This window comes from Anthonomus grandis, chromosome 16 (genome assembly GCF_022605725.1).
Source record: "Anthonomus grandis grandis chromosome 16, icAntGran1.3, whole genome shotgun sequence".
Classification (NCBI taxonomy): Eukaryota; Metazoa; Arthropoda; class Insecta; order Coleoptera; family Curculionidae; genus Anthonomus; species Anthonomus grandis.
This window is the reverse complement of record NC_065561.1, coordinates 10,512,310-10,537,101: the sequence shown is the minus strand read 5'-3', so window position 1 is coordinate 10,537,101 and position 24,792 is coordinate 10,512,310. Positions and strand designations below refer to the sequence as shown.

The 24,792-nt window shown below is 34.6% G+C and overlaps 1 protein-coding gene across 8 annotated transcripts in view; it reads right to left on the bottom strand.

The window, feature by feature from the left end:
• LOC126745795 (PDF receptor) overlaps nucleotides 1–24,792 on the bottom strand; it is a 388,971-nt gene that overhangs the window by 79,351 nt on the left and 284,828 nt on the right. For all 8 annotated transcript variants that reach the window (XR_007663679.1, XR_007663680.1, XM_050453794.1 and 5 more), the window contains one exon: nucleotides 6,513–6,540. Coding sequence is in view for 6 of the 8 variants with exons in the window: in XM_050453794.1 (XP_050309751.1) it covers nucleotides 6,513–6,540 (28 nt within the window). In the remaining 2 variants the exon portion in view is untranslated. The remainder of the gene's footprint in view (nucleotides 1–6,512; nucleotides 6,541–24,792) is intronic.

The window sequence follows — 24,792 nt, the reverse complement described above, 5'->3', positions numbered from 1 at the left end:
GGAGAACTAATACTTATATTAAACCAAGGCAAAAGAAGCAACCCACATAAAAGGAAATTAGCATTGAGAAATTAAGCATGTAGACTGTAGAGCATAATTTCTAATTGTAAATAAATAGGGGATACTTGCAGTGGAGTTAAAGGTTATGGCAAAATGAAAAACATACAATCTCCCTGTTGAAGAGAGAGAAACCAAAGTTTAATTTTACAACTTTAATCTATAAAAATAAAGTGAAGGAAGTTATTGCTACTTGTTACAAAGGATCAACGAGATGTTCTAAACGATACGTAAACGTTCTGCCTGATTAATGTCAAATGTCTGACCACCGTCGGTCGCGAGTCGTCTCTCTCGCACAACGCACGAGCTGGCTAGGTGTGACGGAGAGAAAATATAATCCTATACTATCTATAAGCGTGTTTAAAAGCAGTAGCGTAACATAGATTAGATCATTAAAATAATACGAAATTAGACACTCGCTCCACTCGTATATTCTAAATATAGTTCTGTATTCTTTTTGTCCAAAAACAGGAACTAGCTTAAGACTCTCAGCATATTTCGGATACAGCAGCGTCCATCATGAACCAGAGGGCAAGGGCTTAAGTTTATGGGAAAAGTTACAACAAGGTATGTTGGAGTGACATAGAAAAAGCAATCTGCCACATTCATTAACCACTGCATCAATTCCTCAGTCTTGGGAGAGAATTGTTATTTAAATTGAGTCAAAATAGACGATATATATAAAAAAGGTCCTGTGTAGATAATATACGTTATTAAAGCATCATAATAGAGTCATAAAGCTATAGGTCAACATCTTAATATCGTAATTTTAATAACAAAAATAGGTCTTTTCACTGCCTACGTTTATGAATATAAATCCATAATGAATCCTTATCCTTATTCCATATCCTTAATCCATATCCTTAAATACCCAATGTTAGTTTGCTTTTTAAACATTTATTGTTCTTTGAAAAATGTTTTTTCCTCAAAAAAAAACGATATGATGATCTTACGACTCTATTATAAATTAACTGTTACAACATAAAAATTAAAAATGCAAAGTTAGGTTTTTTAATTTGAAAATAATATTACACTTTCTCGTCGTTATTTTTCGAAACATATTAGGGTTACAGTTGTCAAAATTTCCTTACAACTTTCTTATTACCTAAGCTAGCTCACAGCCTACAAATTCTTCCAAAACTACTTGATACCGTTTTGTAAATTTATTATGAATAGTAAAAAAGTATTTTTATATTTCAAAAAAATTGAACAAACTGAGAATCTCTATTGCGGATATAAGCTCGGCAGCGTCTTCTTATTTCCGTCTTTGTTGTTCTGGTTATTACTTTAATTCCGATCTCCTGGGCAACATTGATTATTTTTTGGTTAAGATTTTTTCGGGTATTTACTGGATTTGCATAAACCAATACTTGCTTCGTGCTGGCCAAAGTATTGGCCATAACTGCCGAGTAGTACTAGCTTTGCCGAGATTTATTTCACAAAACGAGCGGCTAGTGCTTAATTGACACGATACAATATTATTAGGTATATACATCTCCAAAAATCTAAGCCTTCCTTGCCAAATTTTGATGTATTTAATATAGGCTGGTCATGTTTTGCATATAAATCCCGTCTTATCTTAACATAGAAATAAACAACAATACAGTGGTAAAAAATTGTTTTGGATTGACGATATGCAGGCATTTACAAAATAAAACAGTTCTAAACTATTTCGAGTGATAAAGTATCGATCAAATTTTTGGTGAAATGCCAGGCAATCTGATTTTTTAGTTTGATCAGACAAAAATAGTAATTTTACATCAAAAAGATTTATCAAATCAACAGATTGAGCGTCATTTCAATATTCCACGGACTTCGATCAGGACGACATCAGAGAGATAAGATCATTATATGGTTAATTGTGCCAGGAGAAACCGAACGATAATGGTAACAGGTCTTTAAACTCATTTTTTGTGTACACACCAAAGGGTAGTTTCGACTATTATCATAAGAAGAAAGTTTTTCTTCAAACCTAACGGCAAGAAGGTCTTTAATGCCTATGTTTACGTGCCTAGAATTTTTCGTACAATTTTTGGATTTTGATTTGGCCTAGACAATGATATTCAACGGAAAAAAATCTGGAGGGGTCCAGGTAGATAAAAACGTCTTACTTTAGTCAGAGAAATTGTTCCTTATTGAACCCTTTTTTTACAATTGTTTGGGTGTGAATTAAAATATTTGATGCACAAAAATAGTCAACTAGTAATTCACTTACACTACTAAACACGATCACTTGCGACCACTATAAATATTTATTTACTACTATTTATTAGCAATTAATATTAGTAAATATCGTGGCAATATTCCGAGCTGCACTTGAATTGGCATCGCAGCGGTGACGCGGCTCCGTATATACTCGACAGACCATGCTTCCGGAAGATTCGCTAATCTCTCATGTATTTCCAGAGATGTCGTGCGGTGTACCCGCTAGCGTCATTCTGGAATAACGAAGAACAGCTGATATTCGTCACGTTGCCAATATCGTCACATTATCAAGATGGATCACTGATGTTTTGGGGGGTATACTGTATGGTTGCTGTACCTCAGTTATTTCCAAGAAAGAAACAATAAAGAACAAGATAAGATTATTGAAGCAATTATTTAACATTTGCGTAATGAATTAAAAAAAACTGAAAAAACTGGAAATATCGGTATGTTTCTTGACAGGTTAGATTCTTCTGTCCCAGCTCCCTATTCACTTGCGTGTTATCTTAGCTGGAGATTTTAATATTATTCAGAGGTTTCCTTATCGCAATGAATTTCTTTTAATGGAATCTTGAAATCATTTGCACTGATCATGCATGTTAATACACCTACTCGTATTTCATCCTCTTCGTCGATCACTATTGATTATTTCTGCAGTAATTTGGACGGTGTTACCTGTTCAGTGCACTCAGTGGGTATATCGGATCATGAGGGTGTGTATGTCCAATTCCTTGGTGACTTTAAAAACAAATCTGGCCGCCGCATTGGGAGAATATTTAGTGGGAACAATATGAATTTGTTTTCTCAATCTATTTCGTTTGTTAACTGGAATACAATTTAGACTGCTCCACAACCATTTTCTTCCTGTTATTATACATTGCGTGATAAAATCAATATCTGCTTTCCCTTGGTTAGAATTAAATCCAAGAGACGAAAACTATGGTTCACCGCGGGACTAAAAACATCTGCCCAAAATTTGCGATTCTTAGCAAGACTTCGCAAATCTATTGACAATCGATTCATCAGGTCTCATTTTCAGGATTATCGGAAAATTTATAGGCGTCTGATAAAAGTCAGAAAGGAGCTGTATTACAATGAGCGCTGAGACTCGGCCAGTAATAGACAGAAGGAAAGTTGGTCAATCAATAACGAATGTAGGCACTCTTCTCGTCAGTGGTTGGTTGAACCAGACTTGGGGCCCGATGATTTCAATGACTACTTTTCTAATAATGCAGAGAAGTTACTGGAAGCAGTTTCCAGTGACGGCGATCCATTGCAGTATCTTAATCGGAATTCTATTAACCAATCATTCTTCTTCCACCCTGTAGATGCCACCGAGGTCCTTGAAATAATTCAGTGCTTGAACAATCATAGGTCTTCGGATTCCGATGGTAACTCTTCACGTCTGGTGTCACTTCTGCCTGCGAGCTCTTTAGGTGCTTTGGTTTAGGCAATCAATCAGTCATTGCTTCAGGGCGAGTTCCCCTCCTGTTTAAAGGAAGCTATGATTATCCCTCTTTAATAAGGTGGTAGCTTGGACCGACTTTTTAACTTCTGTCCTATAAAAATTTTATCTACCTTCTCCAAGGTTCTTGAGAGAGACTTGTCTCTTTTTTGACCAAATACAATGTGCTCCTAATCAGTATCGATTTCAGTCATCTGAGGGCACGCAACATGCCATTTTCAGAATCTTGGAAAGTGTGTATCTATCTATGAACTCCAAGGAGTCTGCAGCAGCAGAGTTCTGTGATCTGTACAAGGCCTTCGATTGTGTGGATCATGGAATACTGCTGTCAAAGCTTAGTTTTTACGGATTTAGTGGAGTGGCTTTGAAGTGGTTGAAGTCATACCTGTCTGGTCGTACCCAGAGGGTGGTTGCATCTGGATTTTCATCAGGGATAGCACACCTTAAATGTGGTGTACCTCAAGGGTCAGTGTTAGGTCCTATTTTATTTTTATTATACATTAATAATGACTTAAGCTCTCTACCACCGCATGGACTAGTGGTTCAGTTTGCCGATGATACTACAGTTCTGTGGCATAACAAAGATCAAAAAGTAGCTAGATCTTTTATAGTGGAGGACCTTCATAAAATTAAAGAGTGGTGCATCTGCAATCAACTTGTATTCAATGTTGATAAGACTTTTGTTCTGGGCTTTAGGTGTAATGTGGAGGCTTTTTTGTTTGATGAGCGGAGCCCACTACATGGTGGGGATTATTGTGATTTCTCGGCCTCTTCATTGATGAGAGTTTAAGGTTTGATAACCGTGTTTTGGGCCTCGCTGCTAAACTTTCTTCTGGTTGTTTTGTAGTCAGGTTGCCAGGCATGAGTTGGAGGGGTTGTTTTTCTCGTTCAGTTTATTTCGCCTTAATAGACTCTCATATCCGTTATGTGTTGCCATTTTGGGGTTTGTGCTCCAAGGGAATCCGTAACATCATTTTTACTGTTCAGAAAAAACATTAAGGTATCTGTGTGGTGTTGGTCTGAGAGTCTCTTGAAAACCTATTTTTGTAGCTGAAAGAATTTTAACAGTTTTCTCACTCTTTATATTGGAAACTGCTACACTCATATATAAGTCCGTTAGTCCACCATCCTGTACCAGTTATAATACTCGTCAAGTAAACAACTTATCTCTTCCAATCCCCACCTCCTCACTTACGAGAAACTCTCTTATATTTATTAGTCGTAAAATATTTAATCATGTTCCTTCTTCGCTTAGGACTGTTACAGATCTTAAAAATTTTAGGAGGGAACTAAAGAAATTAATCTTACCACGAGCTTACTACAGCATTAAAGAACTACTCTTTTAACGACTCATTTTAATATTTAAAATTAATTATAATTATATCTGTTGATCAGATTTTTTTTTATTATTCTTATTTTATGTTAGTTCTTGCCTTTTCTTTTCTTCTTTTTTAGTTTTTTCTTTGATTATATAAAATATGTTCCTATTTATAATCAAAATCGATTCTGTATCCTGTTTTTATCCTGTATTCTGTATAACCAAATAACTACCAGTATTATAAATTCTAGGATTAGGAAGCTTTTAGCACAAGTTTGTAAACTTAGCAAATAAAGTATATTTTGACTTTGACTTTGACTTTGACATTTTTTCAAGACGACAATCCTACACCACATCACACACAATAAGGGTAGAAACCTTGTTATGAGTGGCAACATCAAGAGAATATCATAACAAACTTTTGAGTCATGAATCCCATGTAACATGTATCGGATTATCTTGGATCAAGAGTAATCAAGACAATGCAATTTTGATTTAAGACATTTATTTATATTTTTGGGCAAGACTCTTTAAGCAAAATGTCGCTATAGATAGCGATAGAGTAGTTTTCGACAATAAGTTGCATTTCGATGCTTATATTAACACAGTTGTTAATAAGGCATTTAAGATTTTAGGATTTATAACTCGTAATGCCTGTAACTTTACTAATTTAAAGACCATTACTACTCTCTATAATATCTATGTGCGCAGCATATTGGAATATGCCTCGATTGTTTGGTGTCCATTCTATTCGGTTTACGAACAAATGATGGAAAAAGTTCAAAAAAGGTTTTTGCGGTATTTGTACTATAAAAAAACATGGCGTGTATCTGATAGATATATCTTATGAAAACCTTTTGACTGAATTTAATTTAAAAAAACTTACTTTCAGAAGAACTGTGGCCTGCTTGTTGTTTACACATAAGATCCTTCATAATAGTATAGATTGTTCATTTCTTTTCGAAAAACTGCTGTTAACGGTAAATATTCATAACAATAGAGATTTAGGAACTTTTTATATAAAAAAAACAAATAACAATTTAGGTAAAAAGTCGCCAATTTTTGGAATGTCCAGTGTCGCCAACCTACTATTTCATATTGACATATTTTACGAACCATTTGTTTCTGTAGATTGCATAAATAAATAAATACTAAGATATATATAGACAGTTATATTCTGAGGTTTAAAAATGCATTTATACCCCATTCTTAAGAATTAATTAGCAAAACTGTTGTATATTTAAAAGGTTCATTAATCCCTTAAACTCAAAACAATAGCACTGGGCGAATAAAAAGCCTGGAAAAATCTACACTGCTTGTCGCGGATTTTTTGCATCAGTGGGTTTGTAACTGGCGTCTGTATAGACGGGATATATAAATTGTACGCACCCCTGAAGGGCAATTAGGGATTTTTTAGAACAATTAGGCTCAATTTTATTTTTGGTATATAAAAAAAATTAATCTTACCTGTTATGTTCTCTGCAGATACCATTTTCTGTAAATAAAAAATTGCTATTAAATGAAAAAAAATTAAAAAATGGTTTTGTTGTAAATGTAAAACAGATATTGGCTTAATAGATTATATTTTTATTTATTCTTTACAAAATGCAAAACTGCAACTGATTTTAAAAATAAAATTTTAAAGCTTTATTTTTAAGATCTAATGATTATATTGGTACTGGGGCATATACTATACTAGGATACTTTGAGGTGCTATACAGTAGATCAACCTGCTGTATTGCACAACTGCATACAAAATATATACAACCGTGTCATGATAATTTTTATTTTTCGTTTCCTGCCTCATAATTTTTTTTTGAAATGATATGGTTAACTTGTTCACAGCATAAAAAAATTTACACTGTTAAATTACGTAAGGTAAAAATTATGAAACTGTAAGATGCCATATTTCAGTTGCCGCTCCAGCCTTCCTAGGTCCATTTTAACGTGAAGGTAAATTTTTCTTTTTAAGTAGGTATACCTTAAGTAACTTGTTACGAAAATAAACGGAAGAAAGTGCTCTATTCGATAAAAGAGGGTAGCAAAAAGACATCATATCTCGGTTAATTTATATAGTATAGTCTTGCTGATATTTTTTGAATAACATAAGGATTAGTTCCTTTTTTTTCAAGGCCTATACCTAAATTTCTCTGGAAACAAACTTCTTTCTTCTTTTTTTTTATTGTAACTTAATAAATTTTTTTGAAGTTTATAAGGCATCTTGACAAAATTATCTACAACATTTCTATAGACATGTCGGGTGGCCCAATAATACTGTTCCGCGGCCATATCTTGGGAACGGTTCCTCGAATGACTTAAGAGTCAATAAAATTATAATCGGTAAATTGGTCATGATGAATCGCTGGAAAATATTTGCAATTTTTAAAAAGAACCACCAGAGGACGTAACTGCCATCTTAAATTTTAAAATTGTGTTTTTTTTAAATTTTGCAGAATAAACAAAATATTTTTTTCATATTTTTAAAGAGAACCAGTTTATTAATCATTTTCGTAAAAAAATTAGGTATTTCAAAAACAAAAATGGTGGGGGCGTTTAATTATCTATGCAATAACCTGCTTTAACTTCCTAATGGTTTGACTGATTTTAACAAGTTTGCTATCATTGAAAAGAGAATTCATTGAGAAATAAGAATCAACAAAGATATAGTTAAATCCTTCTCTGCTAGCGAGCTAGTTTTGACACCATGATAAAAAATCATAAGAAAATCTTAAAATCAAACGAAGTAATATGACTTTTTCTTTATGAAAAAGTAGCCAAATAACATCCAAAGAAGCCAGTGAAAACCGTTTTTCAAAATCTCGTTTATTTTCCATTAATGGATCTTTGAAGGCCAAGGATTGCGCAGTAGATTTCACAAAACTATTAAAAATGTAGTCACAAATTGAACAAGACGTTAAACAGGCAATGGTAAGGCATCATGAGAACATTCATGTTACTTCAAAGGGACTAAATGCATCCTAAACTTATTAAGTCACTTTAACAATAAATTATTCACAAAAATAGATACTGAAAACGATTGGAAATTCCTTCAGGTAAATCTTATTTTAAAGTTGAAAATGTTAATAGATATATTAAAATGTAAATAAATGCTCTATTCTATCATTTTCTAGAAAACCGTTGCCGATCAATTTTAATCATAGAGCAAATAATGTTGTGTTAACCAAAGTGGATCAGGCAATCGATCTGGAAATTACTTATGATGCGAAATTAATTATCGCCAAGCATGTAGCAAAAATCGTTTCTGATTCTGCCAAATTGTTGGGTTTCATTTATCGATTAACTGTCGGCATTATAAAGATATTAACCGATTAAGGCCCAAATTTTTTTTTTTTTTGAATTTCTATTTGAGTTTTGGTTAACATGTTTGTTTTGGCTCAAGAAAATCAAAAAAAAAATTTCTTTGATTTTTGGGTCATTTTTTTGATCATTGGGTCAAAAAATAGACCGTCCTCATATGAGGACGCTGGGCTTATATAATATATATAATCCCATATTGAAATATAAAAAAAACAAATAAGTAAATACAAAAACTTTAGTTTTATCTTACATCTATGGTACACAAAGAGTGACATTACATTTCGAACAAAATGTGCGGGGTTTACTTTGGCATCTTAAATTGACATCTCTTTGCTTTTCTCTCTTGGCTACCAAGTGATTCTTGCCATCATATTTTACGTTTTCTGTAACATTACTCCGAGATGTATTTGACAAACTCAAGGGACGACCAAGAGTAGCCTTCTCCATGACCAATCTTTAGGTATTAATAAGCCACATCCATCCTGAAGTCTTTTATGGATATTTTTCTTTTCCTTTGAGCTATTTACGATCGACATGTCTATCACTCGAGTAAAAAGGCACCAATACCATTTTTTGTCCCGTACTGATATGTGATATTTTTCAAGCAACCAATCATGGTGGTCCGCCCCTCCCATATGCTTATTGTAGTTGGCAATCAAAAGAGGTTGTGCAACTGGAACACGACCACCTACTTTTTTGTTCCACCTTTGTACAATAGTGGTTGGTAAAAGAGTAGCAAAATTGGTTGCCACCGAAACGACCTGCTCTCATTCCATTTGACTACAAGAATTTTTTGGCTGTCAAAGTGCCAGTCATAGGCCCCTCTCGGTTCCTTCTCAAATTCTTTGGATCACTTGGTGGGACACTTGGATGATCGATTTTCCCTTATGGTTCCTGTGGCTCGGAAGCCTTTTTCTTTTACGAACACAAGAGGTTGTAACGCGTAAAAAAGTTGTCAAAGAAAATAATGTGTCTTTCAGGATTTTTTACAGTTTCCAGCATACTTGTTACAACTCTTGTCCCTAGAGGAATCTGGGCTCTGCTGTTGATTTATTATCCTTGCCACAGTACAAAGCAAAGTTGTAGCAATACCCATTATCACTGCAAAGCGCCCATAATTTGTATCCAAACCGTATAGGCTTTTCTTTGATAAATTGCTTTAGGCCATGGTGTCCAAAATATTTTACAATCATCTCATCAATCGATAGAAATGTATGGAAAACTCCCCATTGCTGAAATTTAGTATTTATTGCCCCAAATAATGGCCCTATTTTGAATGACTTATCGTCTTTGTTATCATTTGCAAGGGAATTGTCAGCAAAGTGAAGACAAGATTTTATTTCTTTGTAGGCATTTCTGGAAAACGCATTCACTAAAGAAACACCCAAATCTTCTCTTTCAGACCAATAGTCTCGTTCACTTGGTAAGGCATGATAGCCAGAAAAAACAAAAACCCGATAAAAATTTTGAGGTCCTCCGAAGTTACAAAAAAATCATGTTTATTTTTCTGTTGGGCGTATCTCATGGTCTCTGTTTAAAGATTATAAAGATCGTCATCAAAAAACTTCTCAAATATTTGTAGTGGTATTAATTCCTGTAATTCTTCTTTTATTTTGTGGAAAGCTTCGGCACAACCTTCTTCTTCAATATTTTCATACATGGGTTCTTCCTTAGTCCATTTTGGTGTCCAGGATTTAGTGCTGCATGCAACCTTTTTATGAAATTTGACAGCGATAGATCATCTTCCGATTCCCAACCATTTTGTTCTTCTATCTGTATCTCCACAACCCCTGGGACGTCCTGAACATCAACCGCCCCTAAGTCACCATCGTCGATATCGCCTACGTTCGTCAATTCATCCACCTCGGGAGGCAATATCAGCATCTATTTGGTTAGAATAGAGATATTCCACCGCATCGACTAAATTCTTAAAACTATGTCTATTCATTTTTTGCCAGTCTAAAAATAATAAAAAAAATATGTTTAACCCAATATCCTCATTTGAGGACACAGAGATTTAGGTTAGGTTTTCGGCTAAAAAAATTCAACTAGAAATATCATAATATTTTTAAAATATTTCTATATCTCTTTGGTTGTAAAACACACTAAAGAAAGTATTTTACCCCTACTACTAAAGGAAATATGACCTATGGGCCTATAGCAGGTCTTTCTAGTCAAAATCTTTAAGAAACAACGTGATTTTCGCCGGACAAGTAAACACAAACACTAGTAAATACCACCTGCAGAATATTGCGTAGACATTGCTCTAATGAAGATAGGCGTCGGCAATCGCCAACCTACTCGGGCGCTCTTATCCCCACCAATTTCTGGCGTCATCAAATGATGACGCTGGACGCTAATGGGTTAATACTTTAAAACTACTTTTCTTCTCAAAGTTGGAATACGGATCTTTAATTTGGTACCCAATTAATAGCTACCTAGATAGATGATATTGAACACATTCAGCGCAAGTTTATGAAGTATCTCTGATTTAGGGTGGAAGGTGTGTTTGAATAGTCAATTATACTTAAATAAACTTAATATTATACCCTTAGCAAAAAGAAAAAAAAATCGTTCTATAAAATTCTTATATAACCTTTTTCATAATAAGATTGACTGTCCCACCCTTTTGGCTGGATTAAATTTTCTGGTACCAAGAATAAACTCTAGCATTTTAGATTGTTTTATGTAAACCACGCTAAGACTAATATTTTGTTTAAATCCCGTATTAATATAATGTGTCAGAATTATATTAATAATAATTTACATGAACGGTGCGATATTTTTATTGACAGTTTAAGGTCCATTATAGAAAGTATAAAGTAGATAAGTGATGAAGAGTCTTCCTAGTATATAAATAGCCTATTTAAGTACATATAATGTTAAGTATTTTTATTTTCCATTTTTATACATATTTTGATATTTTCTTTTTTCTTTCATCAAATTCTTTTCTGTAATTAGGTAACAAACCTGTTGGAAATAAATACCCTTTTTTATACAATATACATTATAGGTATAATTAAGGGTATATTATAGTTATTTGACTAAATTCTTTTTATGATATGGTCTGTGGCTCTAAAAAGAATCGTTTTTTTACAAAGCCCATGAAAGAAAAAAAATGGCGTTAAAAAGGGCCTTTGTTACACATTTACACATTTTACTTGTAAATAAAATCATTAGTGCCCACCGTTAGTTTGTTCTAATATTAATCAGTTCTAAGACCACTGTGTTGTGTTTAAAAAAAAATTTAGTTTATTATGCAAAATTTAAAGAAAATATAATTCTAAAATATAAGATGGCAGTTACGCCCTCTACTGGTCATTTCAGAAACTTGAAAATATTTTCCAGCGATTTTTCAGGACCAATTTACCTTATAATTTTTTTTACCTCTAAGTGTTACGACGAACAGTTCCCGAGATATGGTCGAGGAACAGTCGTCTTGGGTCACCCGGTATAGGTAAATATGAAAAATGGTTAGTTTTCAAGTAAAACTGAAATGTGAACAAATCGAACATATTATAATTTGAAACTATTGCGTTATTTTATCATTCCTATGGGTCACCGTCTAACTTACTACCTCTGTTTTCTATACAGGTTGGCGAATAAAAGTTGATAAGCGGCGTGGCGGATTCCGATCGTCTGATTTGCTAGTTTCAACACGGCACAATCAGCAGACCTCATTTGGCCGTGTGATTGCATACTGCGCTGTTGAGTCTTAAAGCGCTATTTTAATTTTTTTTCAATGTGGCTGTTTATGCCCGTACCGAAAAAATTTAATTGATTAAATGGTTTTATGGAGCCAATTCGACAGTGCAATGCAAGAATTTATTCACAGTAAATTTTTAAAATAGATCGATTCCTTGTGCTAAAATTATTTTAAATATCGTGTCAAGAATGAAATTGTCACTTCAAAGCTTAAGAACCATTTAGTGAAATAGTCCAGAAGATAGCACGGCGGAAAAAAACTGTTTGTAGTGCTTTAGTTTTAGAGTCAACACGATCGCGCAGCAGTGTTGGAGAGGAACTGGATATGCACCATAAAACTGTGACGAATATTTGGAAAAAACATGGATACAAATATTTTTTAAATATTCCAAAACTCAGGAGGTGTTTCCTGAAGACCAGTGGTGAAAAACGGCATTTGGTGAAACCATGAAAAAGGCAAACGAAAATGAAAATTTCTTAGAAAACATTTTGTTTTCAGATGAGTCCTTTTTTCCTTTGCATGGTAAATACAATAATTTCATTGTTGGTTACTGGTCTCAAGAAAACGAGTACAGAAGTTTTCAGTTCCGTACTCAGTACCCTCAAAAGTTGAATATTTGGGCTGGTATTTTGGGCGACCATATCATTAGGCCATTTTTTATTGATGGTATTTTGGACGCCGAAAAATACCTTGGAATGCTACAAAATCAAGTTCTTGATGAAGATGGCTGTCGTGTAAAAGAATTTTCAACAAATAATTTTTCTAACCGCCCTATTAGTGGGACTGACAATATTAACTGGCCTTCAAGATCTCAATCACCAAATAACTTTTATTTGTGAGATTATCTTAACAAGACTATTTATAAATATCATAATAGTAGGCCAACGAATTTAGAGAAATTGTGAAACAAAATTGTTAAATAAGTCAATTCCATTTTACCTCAAACTCTTTTGCAAGTAAGAAACAGCTTTTACGATAAGTCATCCTTTAAGCAAAAAAGGATATTTTTGAACCTTTTATTTAAAGATTTATTTGTTGGGTTTAGTAATAAAATAATACACCAATGCCGCGTAATATTTTTTTAAATTTTGCCGCAAGAGATACAGTCCTCACCGATATCAGACGCTTACTAAAATAAAATTTAAAATAATCTAGCTTAAACTTCGAACACCAGCGTACTGTTGTGGCGGTGCCGTTGCAACATCTCACCTGTTAGGAACTTCGTATGTGTAGTGATTCATTCGCCGATCTGTATATTTATTATCCTACACCTATATGTACTTGCTTATTGTCTGCAATCCAATCTGTGGCAACGGGATATCGGAAAGTTAGATGCAGTTGTAAATACATACAAGCCTAAAAGAACCCTGAACGAAATGGTAACCCCGCTACTGCTCATGCTTCAATATTTTTCAATACTTTTTAAACATGTGGGATCTATTGGGATAATCACAGGTTGACTTTCTCTATCGCAATGAGCATAGCAACCAATTAGGTGCGAATAAGCCGCTTTTGCGTAACGTTGCCAGTTTAACTGGTAAGAATAAGATCTTTCAAAAATGTAGAAGTATATAATTATTAAATACAAAAATAACTTTACAGGTCATGTACAAAGGTGAATTTTAAATTAAAAGTAACTACCGGCCCAGGAATTATGCAATTTCTCTTTTGTAATTGAACATTTGGTAACGTAAAAATGTTTTGTTCGAATTCCTTTTGTAGCGTCAGATTTGATAGTCATATAGTAAGAGGGTGATAGCTAGATGTTAAGTACGTAATATATGAATTTAGTACTTTAAATGCCCTATTACTAAAGTTCATTTTAGACAACACGTCAGTCATAATTTTTGCTTATGAATAGGAAGAAAACTAGGGGAACGTATATAAAAAATATTAAGAAGAAAATTGTCTATGTGGTTTAATAGAAATTAAAGATAAAGCTGTGACATACTTTAATGCACTAAATATCTACTATAATATTCAGCATTGCAAAGTTGCTTCTTTCGTTAAATCTTTGATTTTTTAAATAATATACATTTTGTCATAAGTCTCCTTGGATTTTCTCAATAAAGCAACAAATTTAAAATTAATTGTCAAAATGTTTGAACTAAACTCCTTTTGAGGCAATACAACGATTAATCCGTCAGGCGATTCGAAATGTTTTCTTTAAAGGGGCAATTTCAGTTAAGGAATTAGACAACAAATCACGAAGAGCCATAATCTGGTGCTCCCTGTGAGAAGTTTTTGATCAAAAAGTCACTCGTTATGTCTAAAATATTAACCAAATTCGTACAAACTTAACTCTTATGTACAAACTGAATAAATTTTAAGCACTAACCTGTTAACTTAGTGATGTTTTCCTCAGCCCTTCAGACGCACACCACTTACCTCGTAAAGACCACTTTTGAGTGCATTGCAGCTTGGATTTACTTGTGTTTTCAATAAAACTGAATCGCCGTATGGCTTAACCAATATTTATAACTATTCCGCTCAAACCTCCAAAGTCAGCAGCTATACACACAATAATTAGCAGATAGAGTCTCAATTTGGAATCATTATGTTATGAAGTAGAACTACCTCAGTAGTAGAAAAAACTGTACAGAAGTATTAAGGAAGAAACTTTTTTTACACATAAATTAAAATTGAGGTAAAAATGTAGCCAGTGAACTGAACCTTAAGCTTGTTAAGAGCGCCCGTTGGATTACTGACAATGAATGTAGAGTTGCAATCAAACTGCGCAATACCAACGTAAGACTCCACAAAATATCAAAGGGAAATGGCATGGTAAATGTCCAACTGAAAGATATAAGCATCGTAGGATGCTATGTTTCGCCAAATACTGTAGAAGTGGAATTTAACAACTACATTGACAGGGTTATCGAAATAGCGAAATCAGATGATGGAGAAGTACTCATCCTAGGCGACTTCAATGCAAAGGCAACCGAATGGGGCTCGCCGGAAACCGATCGCAGGGGGCAATATTTGTTAGAAGCTGGTGCGAGAATGGGACTGACTGTACATAATGATGGTACACCCACCTTTATTACAAGCAAGACACGCTCTCACATCGACCTAACTTTCACAACCCAATCGCTGTCGAGGAAAATAACACAATGGAAAGTCCTTGACAATGAACCTCTGTCACCACACCGACATATTATCATTAAAGTCACTGGTAAATACGCCCCAAAATGCACACCTAAAAACTCAGTGAGAAAATCGACCAGACCATTGAGGCTGACTTACCTACTGACCACGTCAGCTTAACAAACTTTTTAAGGGAATTCTACGCGATAGGCACGGAGATTTTGCGAGGTCAGTAGTCGTCGCGCTCTTGACTTGATAAAATCGTGTAATAAAAGCAATTTAAGGCAATTTTTTGTGTTTTATTTCAACTAGAAGAATTTATTTACTTAAAATCTAACATCAGAAGTAGGATCCTCTCCATAACCTCGACGTGTTTGGAGAAAGACCTACCAAAATCTGCGATTTTTGTGATTACTGTGAGTACTGTGAGTACTGTGAGTTAAAAAAAATGGCTGATGAAAGTTCTCGTGATTCGATAAATGCTAATGGCGAACAAGAAGTGAATTATAGTTTTGTGTTACCAGGTAAATTGCCAACTAATCAAGAAAGTTCAATTAATGAGAAAATGATGCAGATGTGGGAAATGCAACAAAAAAAAATAGTCAAATTTTGCAAGAACAAATGATGCAATTTTTGCCAACCATGGCCAACGCCCAAGCATCGCAGGCGCAGGTCGGATTAGCGCCATCTGCGTCGGTCATGGCAAATTCTTGTTCTGATGTATTAAATGCTGCGTCAGCCCATATTCGGTTGAGCACATTTGATCCCGATGACACACCATTTACAATGACAGAATGGATGGATGCACCATACTGGTGGATGGAGGAGATCAAAGCCCTAAGAAACAAATGCATACAGGATCGCAGGATAAAGTAAAGAGCCTATACAAATAACTCCACGGACCTCCTAAAGCTGCAGCTACAAGAGAACTACAAGAACTCTAAAAAGGCACTTAGAATAGAGATAAGCAGGCAGAAGAAAGAGATGTGGGTAGACCTGTGTAAGGAACTGGAGGCAGACGTCTGGGGCCAAGCATATCAAACCGTGGTTCAAAGAATCGAAGGAGCCAGTCTTCCGGCAAAATTAACAGGTTGAAAGGTGGAAAGGATCGTCGAGGAACTGTTTCTTACTAAGGATTACACCCACAGAAGGGCGGCAGGCCAAACCCCGCGGCCATTCAGTATTCACGGAGAACGAGCTGAACGCCACCACAAGACAACCAGCCCCGACGGACTTTCATCCGAGCTACTGATGTAGGTTACTAAATATTCGCCGCGAGAATCCTACTTTATTCCATTAACAAAGTGCTAGTTGAACAATCATTTCCCAAGGCCTGGAAGCTCGCCAAGCTCATCCTGCTGGTGAAGCCGGGAAAGGATATGGAATTGGTGACGTCTTGTCGCCCTCTTTGCCTCATAAACTCCATAGCTAAGCTCTACGAACACCTCATAAAGTCCCGCCTGGAAGAAGAGTTAACGGCAGCAAACGAGCTATCAGACAGTCAGTACGGATTCAAGAAAAACAGGTCCGCGCCCCAGTCTATAAGCAAGGTTCTAGATTTTGGACATGCAACCAGACTAGGTAGAGATGGTGTGGGGGGAGAAAAATGGTGTGTCCTAGTAGCTTTTGATGTTCGCAACGCATTTAACAGCGCCTCATGGAACTTAATGATTCGTGAGCTGAAACGCAGAAACGTATCTCCATATCAGAGACAGATCAAGCATAACGGTAAGAAAAGAAGGCAACTCTCCGCAGGATTTCCTCAGGGGTCGGTCATTAGACCCACCCTCTGGAACTTGCTCTATGACCCCGTCCTCAGAAGAGCAAGGTTTCGAAAAAATATCTTAACGGCGACCTTGAATTTTCTCGGATCCCCAGTTTAGAATAAACAAATAAAAAAGTAGCTTAATTAAGACTTTTTTGATTAAAAAAGATCTATCTTAATGTGTATTTAGTAACAATTTCATTAAATTCAGTACCGATTAAAAATTATTTCGACCAATTTTAAGATTATTAGAAAATTAGGTGAAGATATTAAAAATTAGTGAAATCAGTTATCTAATATAAATTGTAGTTGATAGCTAAAGAAGGTCTATAAATTGTAAGAAATTTAGTTAAAAAAATTTTTTTTTTAATTAGCTGTGGCATTAAAATATTACATAATTTAGTTAACAAAAAGTATCATATATACATAAATACAACACTTATATTTGTTTAATTTCGGTATGTTCTTTTTCCTTAATAAAATTTAAAACATATTTTTGTTTAATTTTTAAACACCTGTTTTATCAACGACTGATTATATTGAAACAAACGTTTATTTATTTGCTATCTATTTATTTAGTCATTTAAACTCGTCAAAAGCAGAAAAGCTTTAAAAACATTATTATTTAAATGTTAAGGTTTAATTAAATACTTTAATCAAATTAAAACATCCAATTAACTAGTCACTTTTATAAACTAAAACAACATTTAAATAAATATTGAATAAGTGCATAAGTAACTGCTGCTAAATTCCTAATTTTACAAATAAATAAATTAAACTTAATTAAACCTACACTGTTTTAAATTTAAAGAATTAGGTTGGAAAATGATTATCTCGAAAAAAGTTATTAACAATATGACAAACAATGATGAAAATTTAAATGTTTCTGCTTCTGGATAATGAGGAAGAGCTTAACAAACAATATGTTTGATTTGTAAAATATTTAAGACAAATACAGCTATATTATTTTAAAAATCCCTTAAAGTACTAAAAAAAGCAATTAAAAAAATTAATATCATATAAATAAAATGTAAACGAATAAGACACATGTCAGCAAAAAGTGAGCCGTATTCAATAAAGCTATATGTACCTATATACACTTACTTTAAAGCACCTATAAGTAATTAAAAAAGACCATTAAGGTCCAAACATAGTGGTACAAATATTTTTCATTTATTTAATACATTTTCAATAACTATTTTAAACAGGCCCGAAGCTACAAGAAATGTTTAAAATAGCTTCCTCAGAACCAATATTCAACTCTTCGCCTTAGTGATTGTAGTATTCGCGCTCATAAACTTATTTGATTGAAGTGTAATAAATTAAGGACTTAAGAAAACTCCAAGTGCAAAAATGTAGAGGACGTAAATACGGCTATCGAGCAGGCCAATATTCCGTACCTTCCATATGCCAAGGAATAGATATGAGTGATCTTCGGATCTCCTATAAGACCTATGGCCCTCTTGGATGGAATCCAGCAGCTTCAAAGTGGGTTTGGGGGCAGAGATCCATGAGTGAGAACAATACTCAAGATAAACGAATTTTAGCCTTGTTAACCATTAAAAGCTAACGCGATGTATACAGCTTTTTCGTTTTAAGGAGAGCCTCACGTTTTTAAGAAGCTACTTTAGTTATTCCTGTTACATAATCATGCCAAGACATATTGCTTTCAACCTCACAGGCGAACTGACGAAAATAGCGGCAAAGTAGTTCCAAGCCTAATAAAACTTAAACTAGGGGCGGCAGAGGCAGCCTTTTTTGTAAATAGAGCAGTCTTAGCTGCATTAAATTCAATCAGGTATCATTAATAGTTGTTACGGAACAATGTTTATGGCACTGAGTGTCGGCTGAATCATCTAATTGGACGAATTGAAAGAAGACACTAATGTACTACCTATTATTTGCAAAGCTGTAAATTGTATTAGAAGCCTTGTCGAGAAGGTTTTTGAGTTATAACAGGAAGAGGGTAGGCGACAAGATACATCCCTTAAGAGCATCAGCGTTATACTGAAACCTCTGCGAATTGCCTCCATTAAGGATAACCAGGATTCTCGAGGAAACTTCCAAGCCAAGTGTTGAAATAATAAAGATAAATATTTAAGAAAAACCAAAGGCAAACATCGCAGTTTATATAATGTATTAGCTCACTATGTTATTGAAAGACCGAAAATGTTGAATCGGCAAAATGCTATATGTAGTGAAGATTAAATTTAGAAGCCCGTATTTTTACAGTTAGTCTTTGTATAACATTTTACTGTAACGTTAAGTATATTAATAAATGTTTTTACAAATTAAATCGTGTACGTGATTATTAAATTCACCTGTTCACAACGACCAAATCACAAGAGGTTATGGGCCCAGGTGCGTCGTGTCCGTCGACGTCGGTGTGAGTAAAGTGCGTGAATTGTTCAGTTTTTTGTTTTGCGTTTTATTTTGAGTTAGAGTGACGCAAGTTATTCGGTAAACATGGAATCCGAAAAACCAAAGTTTGAAAAGTTGCGTGACACGGATAATTGGTTACAGTGGCAACTCGTCATACGTATTTTGCTGGACAGTGACAGTGCCTTAGAAGTCTGTACTGGTGAATTTGAAAAACCAACCCAGCAATCTCCACAGTATGAGAGTGAACTAAACAGATGGACAAAAGCCAACAAAGCAGCAAAGAAGCTGATTGTCACAACAGTAGAGGCTAAATCATTGCAGCTACGATATGAAGTCAGACGAGAGTTTGTCATTCATACAGAAGCAGTTCTTTGACTTCAAGTGGGATCCAGCCAGTAACATTACTCAACATATTTCCAAGTTGGAGCAATTGGCTACAAAAATGTAAACGCGTGGTGGTGAAATTCCTGACCCCATACTTATCACTAGGATTTTGTCAACTTTGCCATCGAGGTTTAACTATTTCCATAGTGCCTGGGATTCGATGGATTTATCAAAAAGATCCTTGGATTGTTTGACAACAAGGCTGACGACAGAAGAGCTGCGTTTACAAAAACAAGAAAGTGAGCCAGAAAGTTCAGTAGTGGCGTTACTTTCTAAGACAAAGGAATCAACCAAACAAAAGAGTAAGGTCAGGTGCGCTACGTGTGGAAGGTACAACCATCTCACAAAAGACTGTCGTGGTTGTTATTCGTGTGGATCGAAAGATCACTTAATGAAGAAATGTCCAAAAAAGGTAAATTTCCAAGATATCGTGAAAATAAACCATCTAATGAACAACAGCATGCATTTATCGGGACTATAAGTGATAATAAATATACAGACGTGTGGCTGGCGTATGACTGGTTTTGCGAATTTAAGCAGTTTTCGGTACCCATGATAATACGAGTCGGAAACGGCGAAAACGTTTCAGCTGTGGGCCGCGGAAATATAAAAATCAAAACCTATGCTGACGGTAAATGGGAACCTGGTATGATGTATGATATACACCCGAAATGACTCACAATTTGTTTTCGGTTAAAGTGGCCTCTGAAAAAGGTGTCGATTTCAGTATAAGCGATAACGGGCGGCGATGTGTGTTTATAAAACATGGGAAGGTGATTGGTATAGGAATTGAAGCAGACAATTTGTATCAGCTGATGGTAAGGTAATTAATCCAAATAATGTTTATGTTTCGAATAAAATAAATACACTGCAGTTATGGCATGGGAGAATGGGTCATCAAAGTAAAAAGCATGTTTAATCTTTTTTAAAAGAAATGGAAATAGATATTTCTGTTGACAATGTATTTTGCGATGGATGTGCATATGGGAAGCAGCATCGACGTAGCTTTGGACAACGTACCGAAGATCGAGCTACTGAAGTAAGGGAGCTGATATATTCGGATGTTTGCGGTCCAATGAGCTCTGAGTCACTTGGGAAAAGCAGTTACTTTGTATTATTTAAAGACCGTTTCACTAAATTTAGAACTGTTTATTTTATAAAAGAAAAATCTGAAAAGAGAAATTGAAAGATTTTTGTGCTCAGATACAAACCAAATTTGGACGGCATATTCAGGAATTCTTCAGTGATGGTGGGAAGGAGTATGTAAATTCCAATATAAGTTCATATTTAAATGAGAATGGAATAAAACATACAGTAACTGTACCATATACGCCTGAACAAAATTGAGCTATTGAACGCGAAAATAGGACAGTAGTTGAGGCAGCTCGTTCAATGTTGTATGCGAAGCCAAATCTTCCACAGAACCTTTGGGCTGAAGCAGTCAATACAGCGGTTAATGTGCTCAACAGAACTGGTCCAACCAAAGTGCCGAATAAAAGTCCATTTGAATTGTGGTATGGAAAGAAGCTAAACATATAAAATTTAAAAGTATTTGGGACAGAATGTTTTGTACATATTCCCAAGCAAAAACGACATAAACTAGATAAAAAGTCCATGAAGGGCTACCTTGTGGGACACATGGATGGTGTTAAAGGCTACAGAGTTTGGATTCCAGAGAAAAATGAAGTCGTACTTAGTCGGGACGTTATATTCAAGGAAGAACAGCTTGTACCAACAACTATCGAAGTTGAGCCCTTAGTTGACGATCAAGAGGACTTTGAATCTGAGAAGAGCGAATCAGAATGCGAATCAATTACAGAATAAAGCACTAGGAAGCTGAGAGACAGAAATAAGCTAAAGCAACCAGATTTCTATGATGTTCCTGTCTGTATGTTAGCGCATAAGGAACCAGCAGATTCTCATGAGGCGCGGCTATCAGAAGATTCTGAAACATGGATGCAAGCCATGAATGAAGAAATCGAGTCATTAGAAAAATACAAAACATGGATACTAACTGAAAACCCAAATGGCAGCAAGGTAATAACGAACAAATGGGTATATCGTATAAAGTATAAGCCAGATGGTTCAGTCAATCGCTTCAAAGCGAGACTGGTAGTAAAAGGGTGCTCACAACAAAGAGATGTGGACTACCATGAAACTTTTAGTCCAGTCGTCAGGTTCAATACAATAAGAACTATGTAGCAGCTTCTGAAAAGCTACATTTGCGTCAATTTGACATAAAATCAGCATTTCTTTATGGAGATATCAATGAGGATATTTATATGTCACAACCACAGGGATTTGAAGATGGCTCTGGGAAAGTTTGTAAGCTGATTAAAAGTTTATATGGGTTGGAATCAGAAATTCACCGAATTTTTGAAAGAGTTTGGTTTAAGGGAGAGTACATGTGATCCATGTCTGTACTTTCGAAATGAAAAAAATAAGAAGCTTTTACTTATTTTATACGTAGATGATGGACTAGTAGCAGCGTCAAGACAAGAAGATGTCAATAAATTTCTGCAAGAGCTGAAAAATAACTTTGAAGCTAAAGTGACAGAGTTAGACACTTCTTGGGAATGCAATTAAGAAGATTAGGGGATTATTCAATTTTTATCCATCAGGCAAGCTATATTGAAAAAGTTCTTGACAAATATAATATGTCTGAATGTAACCCAGTATCAAGTCCTATTGAAATAGGATGGAATGCTCAAAATTCATCTATTTCAACTACAAAATTTCCATTCCGTGAAGCCGTAGGCAATTTAATATACTTACAGGTACTTACAAGGCCAGATATAGCGTTTGCTATCGGATTTGCTTCAAGAGCATTAGAAAATCCTACAGATGCTCACTACAAGTTGGTAAAAAGGATATTTCGATATCTTAAAGGCACCAAGGAGCTAGGGCTACTCTACAATGGTCAAGGCAGTTTGGAAATCTACAGCGATGCAGACTACGCAGGAAACATCACAACAAGGAAGTTAACGACTGGTGATGTATGCAAAAACAGTGGCGCAGCTATAACCTGGCAAATCAAAAGACAACAGTGCGTGGCGCAATCAGCAACCGAGGCCGAGTTCGTGAGTACGGCAAGTGCGGCGAAAGAAATGATTTGGTTAACGCGATTGTTTAAAGAAATAGACGCCAGTGTTATAAAATCTCAAGATGCGGTCCTGTACATTGACAATACCAGTGCAATTAAGTTGATTAAAAATCCGCAATTTTATCAGCGTACTAAACACATAGACGTGCGTTACTTTTTTGTGCGTGATATTTATGAAAAAGGTGATATAAAGGTAGATTATAATAAAAGTGAAAATCAAATAGCTGACATTATGACCAAACCACTTGTTCAGAACAGAATGTTCAGATATATAAAACCATGAAATGTGAATTAGGCTTATTTAGCAGGTAAGCGAGTTTGTAAGGCGTTTTATTTTATTTCTTTTTGCGTAACGTTTTTAGGGAGACTGTTGAAATAATAAAGATAAATGTTTAAAAAAAATCAAACGCAAACATTGAATGTTGAATCGGCAAAATGCTATATGTAGTGAAGATTAAATTTAGGAGCCCGTGTTTTTACAGTTAGTCTTTGTATAACCTTTTACTGTAACGTTTCGTATATGAATAAATGTTTTTACAAATTAAATCGTGTACGTGATTATTAAATTCACCTGCACACAACGACCATATCACAACACCAAGCAACGAGAGTTGCTGGTAAACTATATGAACACAATTTGTTTAAAAAGTTTTTTTTTCATGCCAGATCCTACCGAATGCCTTTGAAATTTTCAGAGCTATTGCATGCGATTCATCATATTTCTCGCTAGTCTTGGTCCAAATATGCATGACATGGAATCGAATCACCAGTAGATTAGTATTTTCGAAAAACATACTGTTGGTCGCTAATAATGTTGGTGAACTCCAGATATATCAAAATATGCTGGTTGACAAGTTTTGCCAATACTTTAGCGATTGCCAGGGCTAAAGCAATCGGACGGTAATTAATAGACACCAGCTTTTTTCCGTTTTTAGGTATCGGTCGAATCCGTTCAAGTTTATAGTCTGTAGGGAAATATTAAATAGCAAGAGTTAGGCTTAAATATTACTAATACATCACTTTTATTTTATAACTCTGAACTTCTGTTACAACTCAGATTTACAAATTTATGGATTAATAGAGAATTTTATTATTTTATTTTATAGGCGTTGATGAGAGTTTAATGAGAACGTTACTTCAATATTTTAAAACAAAACCTAAACATATTCCGGTTGTTTGAAATAAAGTTTCCTCTAGAAACCTTATATGAACTAATGAAATTTAAAGACTTACTTATAAAGTTTCGGTAAGTATCTGTTTATATGGCTAATTATAATTTATTAGTAAGTTAAGTAAAAAGCCATTGTAGTCATTGTTTACCGCATTATTTACTGCTTTTAGATGCCAAGTCGAGTATTTCAAATAAGAAAAGGGGAACCAAGCTTAAAATAGAAAACTCTTGAACAAAAATTCATGTAATGTGGCGTTAACTTTACAGTGTTACTATTTTGCCAAGAGTTTGCAGACGGTAGCTCAGAATTATTGGAGGCTTGAGATTGTTCGAAGGTTCACTTATGACTGGCTATTAAAAAATATAATCTTGATTATAACTATTAAATAAGAGGGCGCCACTTAGTTTTTTTTATAAATGAGAGAAAACTAAGAAAAAAACTTGGTATATAGGTTTCAATTAACAATTAAATCACCCTGGATAAAGTAGATTTAAAGAGGCAAAAAAAATATCTTAACAATACAACCAAATTATATTTACATCAAAGATAATATACACCTCATGTTCTAATCTGTTAAATGTTAATAATTTATTATGAATTAAAACATTAATATTGTTGATATGATTAAATAAAATAAGTTTTGTCAAAAGTAACATTTAAATTATGATTAAGCTACTAGGTAGATTTCAGCACTTGAAAAATAAATTGATATTATTAAAGTTTTTAGTAAATATTTGTATTACGCAGGGGAAAGTTCATGAACCTTTTTACCTAAGGCATATCAGCCTTAACCGAGTTATATCTACTTAACTACCAAAAAAGGTACTGAG